Source organism: Petromyzon marinus, chromosome 42 (genome assembly GCF_048934315.1).
Source record: "Petromyzon marinus isolate PM22_M1 ecotype Great Lakes invasive population chromosome 42, UKy_Petmar_22M1.pri1.0, whole genome shotgun sequence".
NCBI classification, from domain to species: domain Eukaryota; kingdom Metazoa; phylum Chordata; class Hyperoartia; order Petromyzontiformes; family Petromyzontidae; genus Petromyzon; species Petromyzon marinus.
In genome coordinates, this window is record NC_133708.1 from 5,681,311 (window position 1) to 5,695,618 (window position 14,308).

Sequence of the window (14,308 nt, forward strand, 5' to 3'; positions counted from 1 at the left end):
CTGCCACCTTTGTATCCCCCAGTGGCGATGTTATACACACCGCCCCAGGTACACACACATGCACACGTACAAGCACGTTCTCCCTCCCGTATTATTACGAGGTCAGCCGTGCGGCAGTCGGCGGGGCTGGTGATGGGAACACGTTACTGTTGCCATCGATGCCCCATCCCCACCACGCAAGACGTGGACCCTACCGACTCAGAGCCCCCGACTGAAACTCGGTGACTCCCGAAAGTCGACCTGTTCCGTCGATTATCTCCGCTGACGCCGGTGCCGCCGGTGCCGCCGCAGTGGCGGGGATGAACCACCTCCGCGAGAAGGGCATCGTCCACCGAGACCTGAAGCCCGGCAACATCATGCGAGCGTTCCGCGCCGACGGCAAGGCCACCTACAAGCTCACCGACTTCGACACGGCGCGCTGGCTGGAGGACGGCGAGCAGTTCGTGTCGCTGTGCGGCACGGAGGAGTACCTGGTGAGCGGCGTCACGTGCAGATGGCTACTTAAATGAGCCTCGATGCTCATTCAAGTAGCCATCTGTTTATTTTGTCATATATCTGGTTGGTCTGTCTGTCTTTATCAAACCTCCGTATAGCCTGCCAGTCTTCTGTCTGTCTAAAAACCTAGCAAGTTGGCACAGTGTGGAGCACAGTTGGGACATCTGCCAGTCTTCTGTCTGTCTAAAAACCTAGCAAGGTGGCACAGTTTGGAGCGCAGTTGGGACATCAGCCAGTCGTCTCAGTCGGTCAACCCACGGCACCTGGGTCTGTTCCATGACCTCCTGCCACTTCACGTGGCTTCAAAGTGCATCTGCCCTGGCCTGGGTGACGCCACCGCCAGTTATTGGCAAACGGCGGTTGTAGTTGTGGTTGTTGCTCACCCGAGCAAACCGCTAGGGTGAGCAACGGTGGGTATAAATGTAAACTCGACACCGACATCCTTCCTTGGTGCTCGTTCTATCAGTATGACCTGGACCCCAGGAATCGACGGTGATCAGTCACTGATGTCGACCCGACGCTACAGCTCTGACATGACCTGCTGATGATGATGATGATAATCGTGATGGTGATGTTGATGATCCTCGCTCCCCCCGCAGCACCCGGACATGTACGCACGCGCCGTGCTGCGGACGTCACAGCCGCGCGCGTACCACGCCACCGTGGACCTGTGGAGCATCGGCGTGACGATCTACCATGTGGCCACGGGCTGCCTGCCGTTCCGCCCGCACGCCGGCCCGCGACGCGACCAGAAGCTCATGTAGGCGGCGAGCGCGCATGGGGGGACGTAGCGCGTTTCGCGCGTGTACGTGTGTGTACGTGTGTTTACGTGTACACTAGGGAGACAAAGGCGGCCGGGCGTGGTATTGGCCACCCACCCCCTCGTGTGCAGTGCCAGCCTTCATAGGTGATCGCTAACAGCACTTGCCCCAACAGTCTGTTAAGGCTACATGGGGGATCTTTGTCTTTTGTGTGTGTGCACCTGTGTGGGGAGCGATAGTGTAGCGTTTAGCGCTGCGCTACGTGCCCGGCGACCCAAGTTCGACTCCCACTCGTGGACGAAACCAGTGACGATTATCTGAACTGGTCCTGGGCCTCCCCTAGGTTGACTCGGCCTCAAATGAGTACCCGTTGCAGTGTGTAAAACAGCACCACTAGGGAGACAAAGGCGGCCGGGCGTGGTGCTGGCCACCCACCCCCTCGTGTGCCTTGCCGGTCTCCATAGGTGTTCGCTAACAGCACTTGCCCAAACAGTCTGTTAAAGATTATGCGAGGGACCTTTTTCATCTTGCGTGTGTGTGTGTGCCTGAACATGTCTTTGTGTTCAGGCATCAGATCACGACAAGGAAGCCGAAGGGCGCCATCTCGGGTGTGCAGGAGCAAGCGAACGAGAAGATCACGTGGAGCGACACGCTGCCCTCCTCCTGCCTGCTCTCCGAGTGAGCGGCATCATCATCATTGTCATCGTCATCATCGTCATTGTCATCATCGTCATTGTCATCGTCATCATCGTCATTGTCATCGTCGTCATCGTCGTCATCGTTCTCATAGTCATCGGCTGCAGCATCATTGGCATCATCATGGCCGTTGTCATCACCGCTACCATCCTCATTATCATCCTCATTTGCTTCATCCAACATAATCATCATTATTATGGTATCCATCATCATCATAATCATCAAAATCTGATGCTGGATCAACACTTTTTACATGCCCTGCAAATAGCGTTCACCACACATTCACGACAGGAGGAATTTAGTCAGATTTAGTATTTTTTTAATTAGCACAGTCATTGTTTTAGCACCAGGCTGAGAACTTCGCTACACTTGAGAACCCAGTTAAAAAACTCATTCTATGTGAGTCTTTGGGCCTTCATGTGAGTATGAGGCTCTATGTGAGTTTATGGGCTTCTATGTGAGTTTATGGGCCTCTATGTGAGTTTATGGGCCTCTATGTGAGTCTGTGGGCCTCTATGTGAGTCTATGGGTCTCTATGCGAGTCTATGGGTCTCTATGTGAGTCTATGGGCCTCTATGGGCCTCTATGTGAGTCTATAGGCCTCTATGTGAGTTTATGGGCCTCTATGTGAGTCTATGGGCCTCTATGTGAGTATATGGGCCTATATGTGAGTCTATAGGCCTATATGTGAGTCTATAGGCCTATATGTGATTCTATGGGCCTCTGTGAGTTTATAGGCCTCTATGTGAGTCTATGGGCCTCTGTGTGAGTTTATAGGCCTCTATGTGAGTCTATGGGCCTCTATGTGAGTCTATAGGCCTCTATGTGATCCTATGGGCCTCTATGTGAGTCTATGGGCCTCTATGTGAGTTTATGGGCCTCTATGTGAGTCTATGGGCCTCTGTGTGACTTTATAGGTCTCTATGTGAGTCTATGGGCCTCTATGTGAGTCTATGGGCCTCTATGTGAGTTTATGGGCCTCTATGTGAGTCTATGGGCCTCTATGTCAGTTTATGGGCCTCTATGTGAGTTTATGGGCCTTTATGTGAGTTTATTGGCCTCTATGTGAGTCTATGGGCCTCTATGTGAGTCTATGGGTCTCTATGTGAGTCTATGGGCCTCTATGTGAGTTTATGGGCCTCTGTGTGAGTTTATAGGCCTCTATGTGAGTCTATGGGCCTCTGTGTGAGTCTATAGGCCTCTATGTGAGTCTATGGGCCTCTATGTAAGTCTATAGGCCTCTATGTGAGTCTATAGGCCTGTGTGAGTCTATGAGTATCGTATTGATCTCTGTGAAAGTCACTGGCGACTGGACTGAGACAATCAACTCACCGCTTGAGTAACTCGGACTCATCAGGATCGCGCCGCTGAACCCAGGAATGGAGCGCAGGGTCTCAGCGGTGCCGGCTCAGCCTCTCTGACCTCGTAGCTTCCCGCTGAGCCACCAGGCCACCTTGACGATCGACGGCGATGGTCACTATAGCGGCAGGGTGGTGGCGCAGTGAGCCTCGCAGCGAGAACGGCCTCTGTTCGATTCCTGACTCGGGCGCATTAACGCGTCGAGTTTGTCCGTTCTCTCCACGTTGTGCACGGGTTCCCTCCGGATTCACCGGTTTCCTCCCCGTAGTTGAGGAAAACCAACCTCTACATTGTAACCGGTTTTGGCCAAAAACAAAACGGACTGCTGAAACGTTTCCTGCAAAATCACTCAACTGGGATCTCACACAGCAGCAGCAACAACATTTCCCTGTACTGCGATAACTTGGCAGGACCCTCCTGAGAAAGAGTGGAGACACTGTGATGGCTTTCCTGCGTAGAGCAAGCGTCATTAATAAATGAAATATATCTGACAATGTTGTGAGTGACCAGACCCCCCCCCTCCCGCCACGAGCCCCAGGAAACCCATGGTGGCTGCGCCCCTGCCCCACGTGATCGCGGAGCCGCTGCGTCGAGCTCGGTGATCGCCGCCTCTTTCATCTCCTTCCTTCCTCTTGCCTCGCTCCCCCTGCAACCTCCACCACGACCGCCACCACTGCCGCTGCCTCCACCGCCGCCACCACTAACACTGGCACTACGGCCACCACCGCCGCCACCGTCACTAAAACCGCCACCACCACCGCTGCCAACACCGCCACCACCGCCACCAACACTACCGCCACCACCGTGTCACCAATCACCACTACTGCCACCCACCACTGCCACCACTGCCACCGCCACTGCTTCCACCAACATCGCCACCGCCACCATCATCGTCACCGCCACCATCATCGCCACCGCCTCCCCAGGTGCTTGAAGTCTCTGCTGGTGCCGATCCTGGCCAACGTTCTTGAGGCCGACCCGAGGCAGTGCTGGAGTTTCGAGCAGTTCTTTGCGGCGACCAAGGACCTGCTGCAGCGAGAGCTCCTCCACGTCTACAGCCTGCCGCAGCACACGCTGCACCGCGTGTACTACCGCGCCCACGACACGTACGTGCTCACTCGCACTCACTCACTTACTCGCGCACACACTTACTGATGCATGCACACACTCACACACTCACTTATGCATGTGGGCCTTAATAAAGATCCCCCCGTATAGCCTGTAACAGACTTTTGAGGCAAGTGCTGTTAGCGAGCACCGACGAAGGCCGGCACGGCGCGCAAGGGGGTGGGTGTTCACCACCATGCCCGACCACCGCACCAGGTACTCATTTGAGGCTGGTTCAAATAATTGTCACTGGTATTGGGTGTGAGTGGGAATCGAACTTGGGTCGCCGGATTCGTAGCGTAGTGCAGCGCACTAACCGCTACACTACCGCTTCACGCACTCACTCACACACTCACACAAAAAAATAAAGAACTCCCGTGTAGCCTTAACAGACTATTGAGGCAATTGCTGTTCGTGAGAACATGTGAAGAATACGCAATGTATGTGAATTACGAGACAGTGGGCCTTAATAAATGACGTCACGAAGCGATCGTTAAAGAGCCGCATGCGGCTCCGGAGCCGCGGGTCGCTGACCCCTGCCCTAGGACCAGGGCCAGGGGAGGTGACACCACCACCATCCTCTTCCCCCACCGAGCCGCACTCCCCCCCAACTTCTACGCCGGTCGGTGCGGATTGGTAAAGGGGAGGCCCAGAGCCGGTTCGGGTGTCGCTCGCCACTGACGTCAGCCCTGAGCGGGATTCCAACTCGGGTCGCCGGTTTAAGGAACGGCGCCCAACGGGGCCAGCGCGGTTGCGATGATAAACACACCGGCGAACGGATTAGTAACATGGCCGTCGGGTGCACCGCGTCTGGCACCTGCGATTCCCTTCCCCCCCCCCCACCGCCCGCCCCCACGCAGGTGGGCCCAGCTGCAGGAGCTCCTCTCGGGCCTCACGGGGGTGACCCCTGACCTCCAGCTGTTCTTCAACGAGGGGCGTCCACTGGCGGCGGCGGTGGCGTCGGCGGCGGCTGCCGGGGGCCACCTCCCGGCCACGACCCCGCACGACCCCGTGGTGCTCGCGTCCGCGGGGACTGGGCAAGCGCAGGCCGCCGCTCTCCGGCAGATCGGTGAACGGCGTGGGAATGCGGGACGTCGTGACGATCACGGGGGGTTCTCGGCGGGGTGCGGAAGCGGAATCTGCGTTTACACCGGGGGAAATCCGATGAGCTACGAAGATCATATTTTTTCCACCGGTGTCCCGTAAGCGGCACGGCGTCAGAAAGTTACGACAACAAACGATACGTTAAGAAACTATAGGAGTGCAAAGTATAGGAAACGTAAGACAATTAAATAGGTCACTCCTGTGATGTAATGTTTGGCACTCTGCAAAACCACTGCACCACTGCTGTCTACCGTGGGTTAGATGAAGGGCATGATGGTTATTATTATTATCGCGGCTACCACGGGGTACGGTAACGGTCAGCACACTGGACTTGCAATCCCGAGGTCGCCAGTTCGATTCCGTCATCCCAGAGACTGAAACGATGGTGCAGATTGTTCCTAAATCTGCCTGCCCGCATTTTGTTCCACCCAGCCATAACAACAACAAAAATTAGGTACGCCATGCACGATGGGGAAAAGCGGAACTTACTCCCAACTGTTCCCAAGAAATTGTTGGCCAGCTTGGAAGAATAGGCCACAATACACCCCTGGAGGTGCTCTCTCCCTCTCTCTAGAGTTTCGATCAAGCGCAAGGCCCCCTTCCGCTAGCAGCGGCGTGAGCAGGCACTTGCAGGGCTCCGTCTATTTGCTTTGCATTGCTCTGCTGGTTTATATATAAAAAAAAAATCCACGCCCTGTCAGCATCTCATCACGATGACGTCGTCGTCGGCAGAGAGTAGTGCGGCGTAAGCCATCGTTGTGTTTGCGCTACGTTCCAACGTGTACGCTTCCCGCCTTCGCCGCTGACCAGCGCTGACCAGCGTGGTGTAGTATGGTCAGGTAGCCCTCACGACCGACACGGCATTGGGGAGGCCGTCATCCAGCGGTGGCTTGATAAAAGGGGCACGAGAAAAAAAAGAGGCATTTCCATTGGCAAAAGTGCATCACCCCCATGTTAGACAACGGGCCTCCGGAAGTCACAGAACTATTTCGGAGGTCCCGTTCAGTTGCCTCTTACCCACACCTTCTCACGTGCCCTGCCGCTGCAGAGGAGTTCGCAGCATGGCACTCGAGCGGAAACTTTTATTGTTGGAACTTGACATACATGCAAGTAAAATCTCAGAAACCAGATTTGGCAAAAATATATATTTTAACAACACCTGAGACTGGGAAAACCCGAGGTGCACTTCGTTGCCTCCTGAACCCAGAACCGCGAGCTGCCACCGAGCGCCTCCTCACCGTTGTGGTTTTGTGCCGTCTTCTATCCCCGCAGAGCTCCACATCCCCACTTTCAGCCGCAACACGGACATGCTGCAGGACGTCCACACGGCACAGGTACGCGTGGCGGACTGCCGTGATTCAGGCCTCCATCCAGGAGTGGATAGACCCTGGCTAGAGGTGATGCCCGTTATGGTGGAGGCTTTGACGAGGCCTTCATCCAGCAGTGGATTTACCCTGGCTAGATGTTATGGGGGAGGCTTGGCGAGGCCTTAATCCAGCAGTGGATAGACCCTGGCTGGAAACGATGGTGGTGGGCGTGGTGGCTCGGGACGCAACGTCCCCGTACACTCAACGCTCTCGCGACGGACGACAAAACGCGCGGTTTGTGCGTGCGTGTCTTTTTTTTCCTCCCTTTCCTCCCCGCAGGACGCGGCGAGCGCCGCGATCCAGATCCACCGTCTCTCCGACCGCGTTGTGCAGGAGCAGGTGGTCGCGCGCAGGGCAGCGTCGTGGATCCGGTGAGCCCCCGCGGCTGGCCGACCGCCCGTGCAGCAATGACCTCCCAGGGTCCATCGGCACGCACGCACGCACGCAAGCCAGCCAGCTAGCCAGCCAGCCAATCAATCAACCAGTCTTTATCTGACGTGCTGATATCGCCCTCGATAAAGTGAGCGTTGGCGCACATTTGCGGCGGGATCACGAACGGTGCAGGGGGCACGGAGCACCGAGAATGAGAAAAGGAACCCCGTTTACGACCTCGGCGGCTAACGCCGACTGAGCAGAGTGAATTGCGGCCGGGCGCAAAATAAAGTGCAAGCGTGCGCAACGAATAGCGTAGTAAAGGTGAGCGGCAAATAAAATAAATGAAAAGTAAAGAGACGGTTTTTATTTAAATTTTTAGATGTTATGTGAAGGGAAGTATGAACAGGTGGGTCTTGCACTGGTGCTCGGCGCGTTCCGCTGGCAGGGTGAGGATGTTCCAGATGTTTGGGGCCGTGCTCGAGAAGGCTTCTAATCGGGTGAACAATCCTGGGCTGGGCAAGTCTCAATGCAGCGCGAGGCCGAAAACGTTCGCACATTCACTCCGTCCGTACGTTAGTAATGGGGTGGTGGAGGGGTGGGGGGGGTGGCCGGGGGGTCACTGCAACTCTGGAACGATGATCCAGTATGAATGGCATAGATAAGCGGATGCTACGTCTACTTCACGTTTCTTTCTCTCTCTCCAAGTGAAAACGTTTTTTTATGCAACACATAGATGGTAATGAAGACTTTATGCTTGTTTTTATTTATTAGATTTTGTTTATGTGGACAGGCAGATATGTGAAGGAGAGCCAAGCATGAGTCTACCGATGAGGCGCTGTGTGTTAAAACCAGTCCAGAGTTTGTGTTGTGTCTGAATGGGTGCTGCTGAATTTAAGTTATGCACTCCCAGAGGGCTGATGGGGGGGTATAAGAAGTATACTCTTTGGTTCTATTTGGTAAAGTCACGTAGGTAAAAAATACAACAAAAATCACGACGTTTCGGGCACAACACAAGCGGCCTTCATCAGGTGAAGGGACCAGACTGTCTCGAGGACAGCACTGGAGTGTCCTCGAGACAGTCTCGTCCCTTCACCTGATGAAGGCCGCTTGTGTTGTGGCCGAAACGTCGTAATTTTTGTTGTTTTATTTCTTACCTACGTGACTTTACCGAATAGAACCAAAGAGTATGGATCCTTGCAGTCACGAAAGCTTTAAATCTAGAAAAGGTATAAGAAGTACCTTTCTTACACGGTGGCGAGATGTTAACTACCTCGCCTGGTATACTTGGAGTGTGCGTGTTCTCTCCCCGTGGTTGCGTGGATTTTTTTCTCGATCCTCCAGTTTTTCCCGCCACGTTTAGAATCAACATTGTGCATTTAAGAGTATTTGGCTGCTATACATATCCATGTGATAAGCCGCTTTGTTGAGCTGTAATTTGTGGCCAGTTCGCTTCTGAAAAAGAGTTACATAGCTCTAGGGCCTTACTTGGTATAATAATAATAAAAATGTTTGGATTACCTTTATTTTCTGCGTGGAGAGCAGCTTATGCAGGAGACATTGCTTATCTATTTTGTTATTTATATTCTCCACAATATCGCATGCAATTATTTGTTGTTAAATATGAATTAAACTTTCTTACGATTATGTTGTGATGTAGGAATAGGTTTTACCCTTTTAACTGGCACAAAAACTGACACCTTTATTCAAGGCATCATGTTTGCAATAACCACAACACAAGCAGTCAAAATGCAAACAAAAAAGACAACTCTGATAATAATATGCACTGTCCTTGAATTTGATTGGTCCACACCCGAGACAGCTTTTCTTAGAGCCTAGTCTCCATTGGTGTTGGACCAGAAGACGCCAAAAGGCGTACAACTCAAAAACAGCGCACTATCAGAGTATTGAGGGCTCGGGGTGAGCATTATGAGACCTCCTTTGCCAGAAACAAGATCTTGTTTCTGGCAAAGGAGGTCTCATAATGTAAATGCTCACCCCGAGCCCTCAATACTCTGATAGTGCGCTGTTTTTGAGTTGTACGCCTTTTGGCGTCTTCTGGTCCAACACCAATGGAGACTAGGCTCTAAGAAAAGCTGTCTCGGGTGTGGACCAATCAAATTCAAGGACAGTGCATATTATTATCAGAGTTGTCTTTTTTGTTTGCATTTTGACTGCTTGTGTTGTGGTTATTGCAAACATGATGCCTTGAATAAAGGTGTCAGTTTTTGTGCCAGTTAAAAGGGTAAAACCTATTCCTATATCTTGTTTCTGGCAAAGGAGGTCTCATAATGTAATATGTTGTGATGCTCTCATGCACCTGCCCTGTAGAATCCCATCCATGTTGATAAAAAAAGTGTGTTCTGTAATGGGGGATTCGCGATAACGCTCATGACGACAACCCAATATGAACTAAAACTTTTGTATAAAAACCCCATTGCTTTCAGGGACGCAACCCTATAGAAACCCCATAGAAACCCCATAGAAACCCATTCATCAAAACTGTGTCCGAAACTTGGGAGACCCAAGCCAGGGCATTAAAGGACTCTTTGTCGATGTGCAAACGCATCGCACACCCCGCAAATCAGCTGTCCTATATCTTCTGCACCGCTGATTAAACAAACACGCTGATTAAACAAACACGGGGCGGAAAGGGTTACACAATCCATGCGGAACCGCGCTCCATCCTGACCAACTGTAGTTAATGCCGGCGTTTCCATCTTCTTCTTCTTCTTCCGTACGGCTGCTGATGTAGACGCAGGGCAACATCTAAAAGTTCACATTCAGGTGGTCAAGCTCAGATAACCGCTTCAGCAGTGTATACCGCTGTGATGTCTCCTTCGTATTTGTGGTTCGGGCATTGCGTCATTATATGTTGCATGGTCTGTTGGGGATGACCACATTCGCACACTACTGGAGAGTTTTTAATTTTTCATTTGTGCATCAGGTATCCGCACCGACCACGGGTTTGTGCAGTGGATGCGATTTAGGATGGACCATGGAACGCTCGTGGAAGATCGAAGCCAGGGATCTTGTGCGTTGCGTCTTTCACGAAGTTTCCATGGGAAGAATTAACACTTTTTTCCGTCTCGGAAAACTCTCTCGACCGTTCGCGGCAGGGGGGGGGGACTCTCTCGTTAAAGAGTTGCTTTTCAAACGTCTCGAGACGCTGCCCTTGCCCCCCCCCACCTCTACGATCTTTCAGCTCCGAGTTCGAGGACGACACGAGGACGGCGCTGCAGCGGCTGGGCGAGGTGAAGGTGAGACGCGACGCCGCTGTGGACTTGCTGCACAAGACCAGCAGGCTGTAAGTCCCGTCCCGCTATATCTGCACCCGGGGTAGGGCTTATGGTAGTGGGGGTTTGGGGGGGTGGGTGGGGTTGTGAAGGGGGTGGGATGGTGGGGGGTGGGTTGGGGGGAAGGGGGGACGGGGGGGAAGTTCTCTTGTATCTCATTTGAAAAAAAGGAACAGCAGGCTACTGTATTTTTCATTTCGTTTTTAACCATTCCACGGGGGCATCCAAGTTGGTAGCTGGGTGGAGTAGTCCGCTTGTTCCACCAGAACACCACGTGGTTGTACTGGGGGTAGCTGAGTGGAGTAGTCTGCTTGTTCCACCAGAACACCATGTGGTTGTATTGGGGTAGCTGAGTGGAGTAGTCCGCCTGTTCCACCAGAACACCACGTGGTTGTAGTGTGGTAGCTGAGTGGAGTAGTCCGCTTGTTCCACCAGAACACCACGTGGTTGTACTGGGCTAGCTGAGTGGAGTAGTCCACTTGTTCCACCAGAATACCACGTGGTTGTACTGGGCTAGATGAGTGGAGTAGTCCGCTTGTTCCACCAGAACACCATGTGATTGTACTGGGCTAGCTGAGTGGAGTAGTCCGCTTGTTCCACCAGAACACCACGTGGTTGTATTGGGGTAGCTGAGTGGAGTAGTCCGCTTGTTCCACCAGAACACCACGTGGTTGTATTGGGGTAGCTGGGTGGAGGAGTCCGCTTGTTCCACCAGAATACCACGTGGTTGTATTGGGGTAGCTGGGTGGAGGAGTCTGCTTGTTCCACTAGAACACGCATGGTTGTATTGGGATAGCTGAGTGGAGTAGTCCGCTTGTTCCACTAGAACACGCATGGTTGTACTGGGGGTAGCTGAGTGGAGGAGTCCGCTTGTTCCACCAGAACACCACGTGGTTGTACTGGGGGTAGTTGAGTGGCGTAGTCTGCTTGTTCGTCCACATGCTGCTGTGGTGACATGGGTGTTGTTGTGGTGACATGGTTGTTGTTGTGGTGACATGGTTGTTGTTGTTGTGACACGGGTGTTGTTGTGGTGACACGGGTGTTGTTGTGGTGACACGGGTGTTGTTGTGACACGGGTGTTGTGGTGACACGGGTGTTGTTGTTGTGGTGACACGGGTGTTGTTGTGGTGACACGGGTGTTGTTGTTGTGGTAACACGGGTGTTGTTGTTGTGACACGGGTGTTGTTGTGGTGACACGGGTGTTGTTGTGGTGACACGGGTGTTGTTGTTGTGGTAACACGGGTGTTGTTGTGGTAACACGGGTGTTGTTGTGGTGACACGGGTGTTGTTGTTGTGGTAACACGGGTGTTGTTGTGACACGGGTGTTGTTGTGGTGACACGGGTGTTGCTGTTGTGGTAACACGGGTGTTGTTGTGACACGGGTGTTGTTGTGGTGACACGGGTGTTGTTGTTGTGGTGACACGGGTGTTGTTGTGGTGACACGGGTGTTGTTGTTGTGGTAACACGGGTGTTGTTGTGACACGGGTGTTGTTGTGGTGACACGGGTGTTGCTGTTGTGGTAACACGGGTGTTGTTGTGACACGGGTGTTGTTGTGGTGACACGGGTGTTGTTGTTGTTGTGACACGGGTGTTGTTGTGGTGACACGGGTGTTGTGACACGGGTGATGTTGTTGTGACACGGGTGTTGTTGTTGTTGTGGTGACACGGGTGTTGTTGTGGTGACACGGGTGTTGTTGTTGTGGTGACACGGGTGTTGTTGTTGTGGTGACACGGGTGTTGTTGTTGTTGTGGGAACACGTGTGAGAGCAGTCCCCACTGTCGTCGGGGTCGCAGAGAGAACCCCGTGCGGGGATGAAGGGGGGGATTAAAAAGAGGATACAGAAAAGTGAAACGGTGAAAACAAAAAATGTGACAGCGAAACAATTTGAGAAGTCAAAATCCACCACAACAGCCGCAGCTTGAAACTTAGACACAGCCGTACGGACAGCTGTCGAACAGTGAACACTAATAGACAGTGGGCATCGTGCAAACGGCGATAGGACCTGCAGCACAGGTGGACCTGGCTGCATCACCATCACCCCGCCGGCAACATTTCTTCTCCCATAAATGAATAATGTGCAATGAAAACAGTTCCATCCACTCGTGGATTGAAGGCCTCCCCCCGAAGCTGAAACGACCATAACGCGGAGTTCAAACGCGTCTCCTTTTAAAGTGTTTGCGAATTTTGCTTGACATTTAACTTCACCTCCAGGTGCACGCTAGCGACGAGGCACGAGCAGCTCGCGTCCGCTCCGGGCTGCGTCGCCGAGGTTGAAGCGGCCGTCCGCTCGGTGAGTGGAGCGGCGGCGGCGGCGGCGGCGGCGGCGGCGGCGGCGGGGGCGGAGGGGGCGAGTCTTCACGGCGCCTGAAACGCCAAACCACGCCCTCGATACGTCAGCGTCGTGTGGAAAGGATGAGGGCGATTTAACCCGTTCCCGTTCCGATGACGTACGCGTACATACGTTATCAAAACGAAACTGGAAGAGAAACTAAAAATAAAACAGCTCAGTCGGTACCGAGGCTCCTGCAAGGTCCATGCAGGAGGGCGTGCGGCACAGTTTGGCGCCGGCTACCGAGGAGTGCGTCGGTCGTGTGGCTATGGCTCTCCGCGGTGAGCACGTCTTTAAAAACAACGGCGTTACGACGCCTCTCTAAATAAAACTAACGCCGAGCCGCTTGCGTGTTCCGAGAATCGGCGGTGAACGGGACACCGCCCCCCCCAGCAACTTTCAGACCGTCTCGGGACGGGAAAGGGTTACGTTATTTTCATGCTGCGGGTGGAAATAAGTATCTAATAACGAATCGCCAACTTATCACCGCGATTCCGGTAATAATCGTCATTCGGGGACCTCTCCCCCTCCTGAGCTAATGGCAGCATTATTGGTGAGATTTTAGTAACTCGCCAATATGTTAACCTCGTGAAACCCAGAACTCGCGCGTAGCGCGTGTTTACTGTACACGTGTACATACTGTACAAGGACAAAAAACATCAACTTTGCAGAGAGCGAGTACAGCATTGCCCTCGAGGAGTAATTGCATGACTGAAATTCAAGTAAAGTTGAGGAGTACAATTGAGGAGTAAAAAGAGGAATAATTGCACAAACGTGGGGGGGTGGGGGTTTGTGCAATCGTCGTCGCTGTTGCAGGCGTGCGGGCGTCTGGAGGAGCTGGAGGGCCGCTTGATGGAGGTGGATGCATCGTGCGCCCCGGGGGGCGACCTCTCGGCCAGCTGGTGCCAGTCCGTGGGCTTCCAGCTGAGCGACTGCTCGTGAGACGACCGCGCACGCACACACACACGCACACCCGCACGCACACGCGCACATCAGCACCGGGGCTAGAGCAGTAACGGTGCCCAGGCTTCGGCGGTTCTACGGGTTCGGCCGCGGAGTAGAGAACATCTCTGTTGCTGTGTCGAGGTTTTGCCACGCACTGCTGTCCGCCGTGGTGCGCGACGGTAGGGCGGTAGGAATAATAATATAATAGTTATTTCTAAACTGAACTATTTTTTATTTTACCAGGTAAGACCCAGTGAGCTATATAGGTATTTTTCAGAAGCGACCTGGCCACAAATGATAGCTCAACGACGTGGCTTATCATCACGTGGAAATGTGCAGCAGCCAAATACTCTAAACACACGTTGATTCTAAATGTGGAGGGACACGCAAACTCCAAGTAACAGCAGTCATAGTCAGGGTTGGGATCAAGCCCATGACCTCCTGCATACCAGGCGAAGTAGTCAACATCTAGCCAC

At 53.2% G+C, this 14,308-nt stretch overlaps 1 protein-coding gene across 3 annotated transcripts in view; it reads left to right on the forward strand.

Moving 5' to 3' along the window:
- The window catches only part of LOC116951191 (serine/threonine-protein kinase TBK1-like), a 42,334-nt gene that overhangs the window by 11,132 nt on the left and 16,894 nt on the right, over nucleotides 1-14,308 (forward strand). For all 3 annotated transcript variants that reach the window (XR_012946553.1, XM_076073460.1, XM_076073461.1), the window contains exons 5-14: nucleotides 292-473; nucleotides 1,095-1,255; nucleotides 1,824-1,934; nucleotides 4,238-4,417; nucleotides 5,279-5,487; nucleotides 6,795-6,856; nucleotides 7,169-7,260; nucleotides 10,467-10,568; nucleotides 12,770-12,848; nucleotides 13,704-13,825. Coding sequence is in view for 2 of the 3 variants with exons in the window: in XM_076073460.1 (XP_075929575.1) it covers nucleotides 292-473; nucleotides 1,095-1,255; nucleotides 1,824-1,934; nucleotides 4,238-4,417; nucleotides 5,279-5,487; nucleotides 6,795-6,856; nucleotides 7,169-7,260; nucleotides 10,467-10,568; nucleotides 12,770-12,848; nucleotides 13,704-13,825 (1,300 nt within the window). In the remaining variant the exon portion in view is untranslated. The remainder of the gene's footprint in view (nucleotides 1-291; nucleotides 474-1,094; nucleotides 1,256-1,823; nucleotides 1,935-4,237; nucleotides 4,418-5,278; nucleotides 5,488-6,794; nucleotides 6,857-7,168; nucleotides 7,261-10,466; nucleotides 10,569-12,769; nucleotides 12,849-13,703; nucleotides 13,826-14,308) is intronic.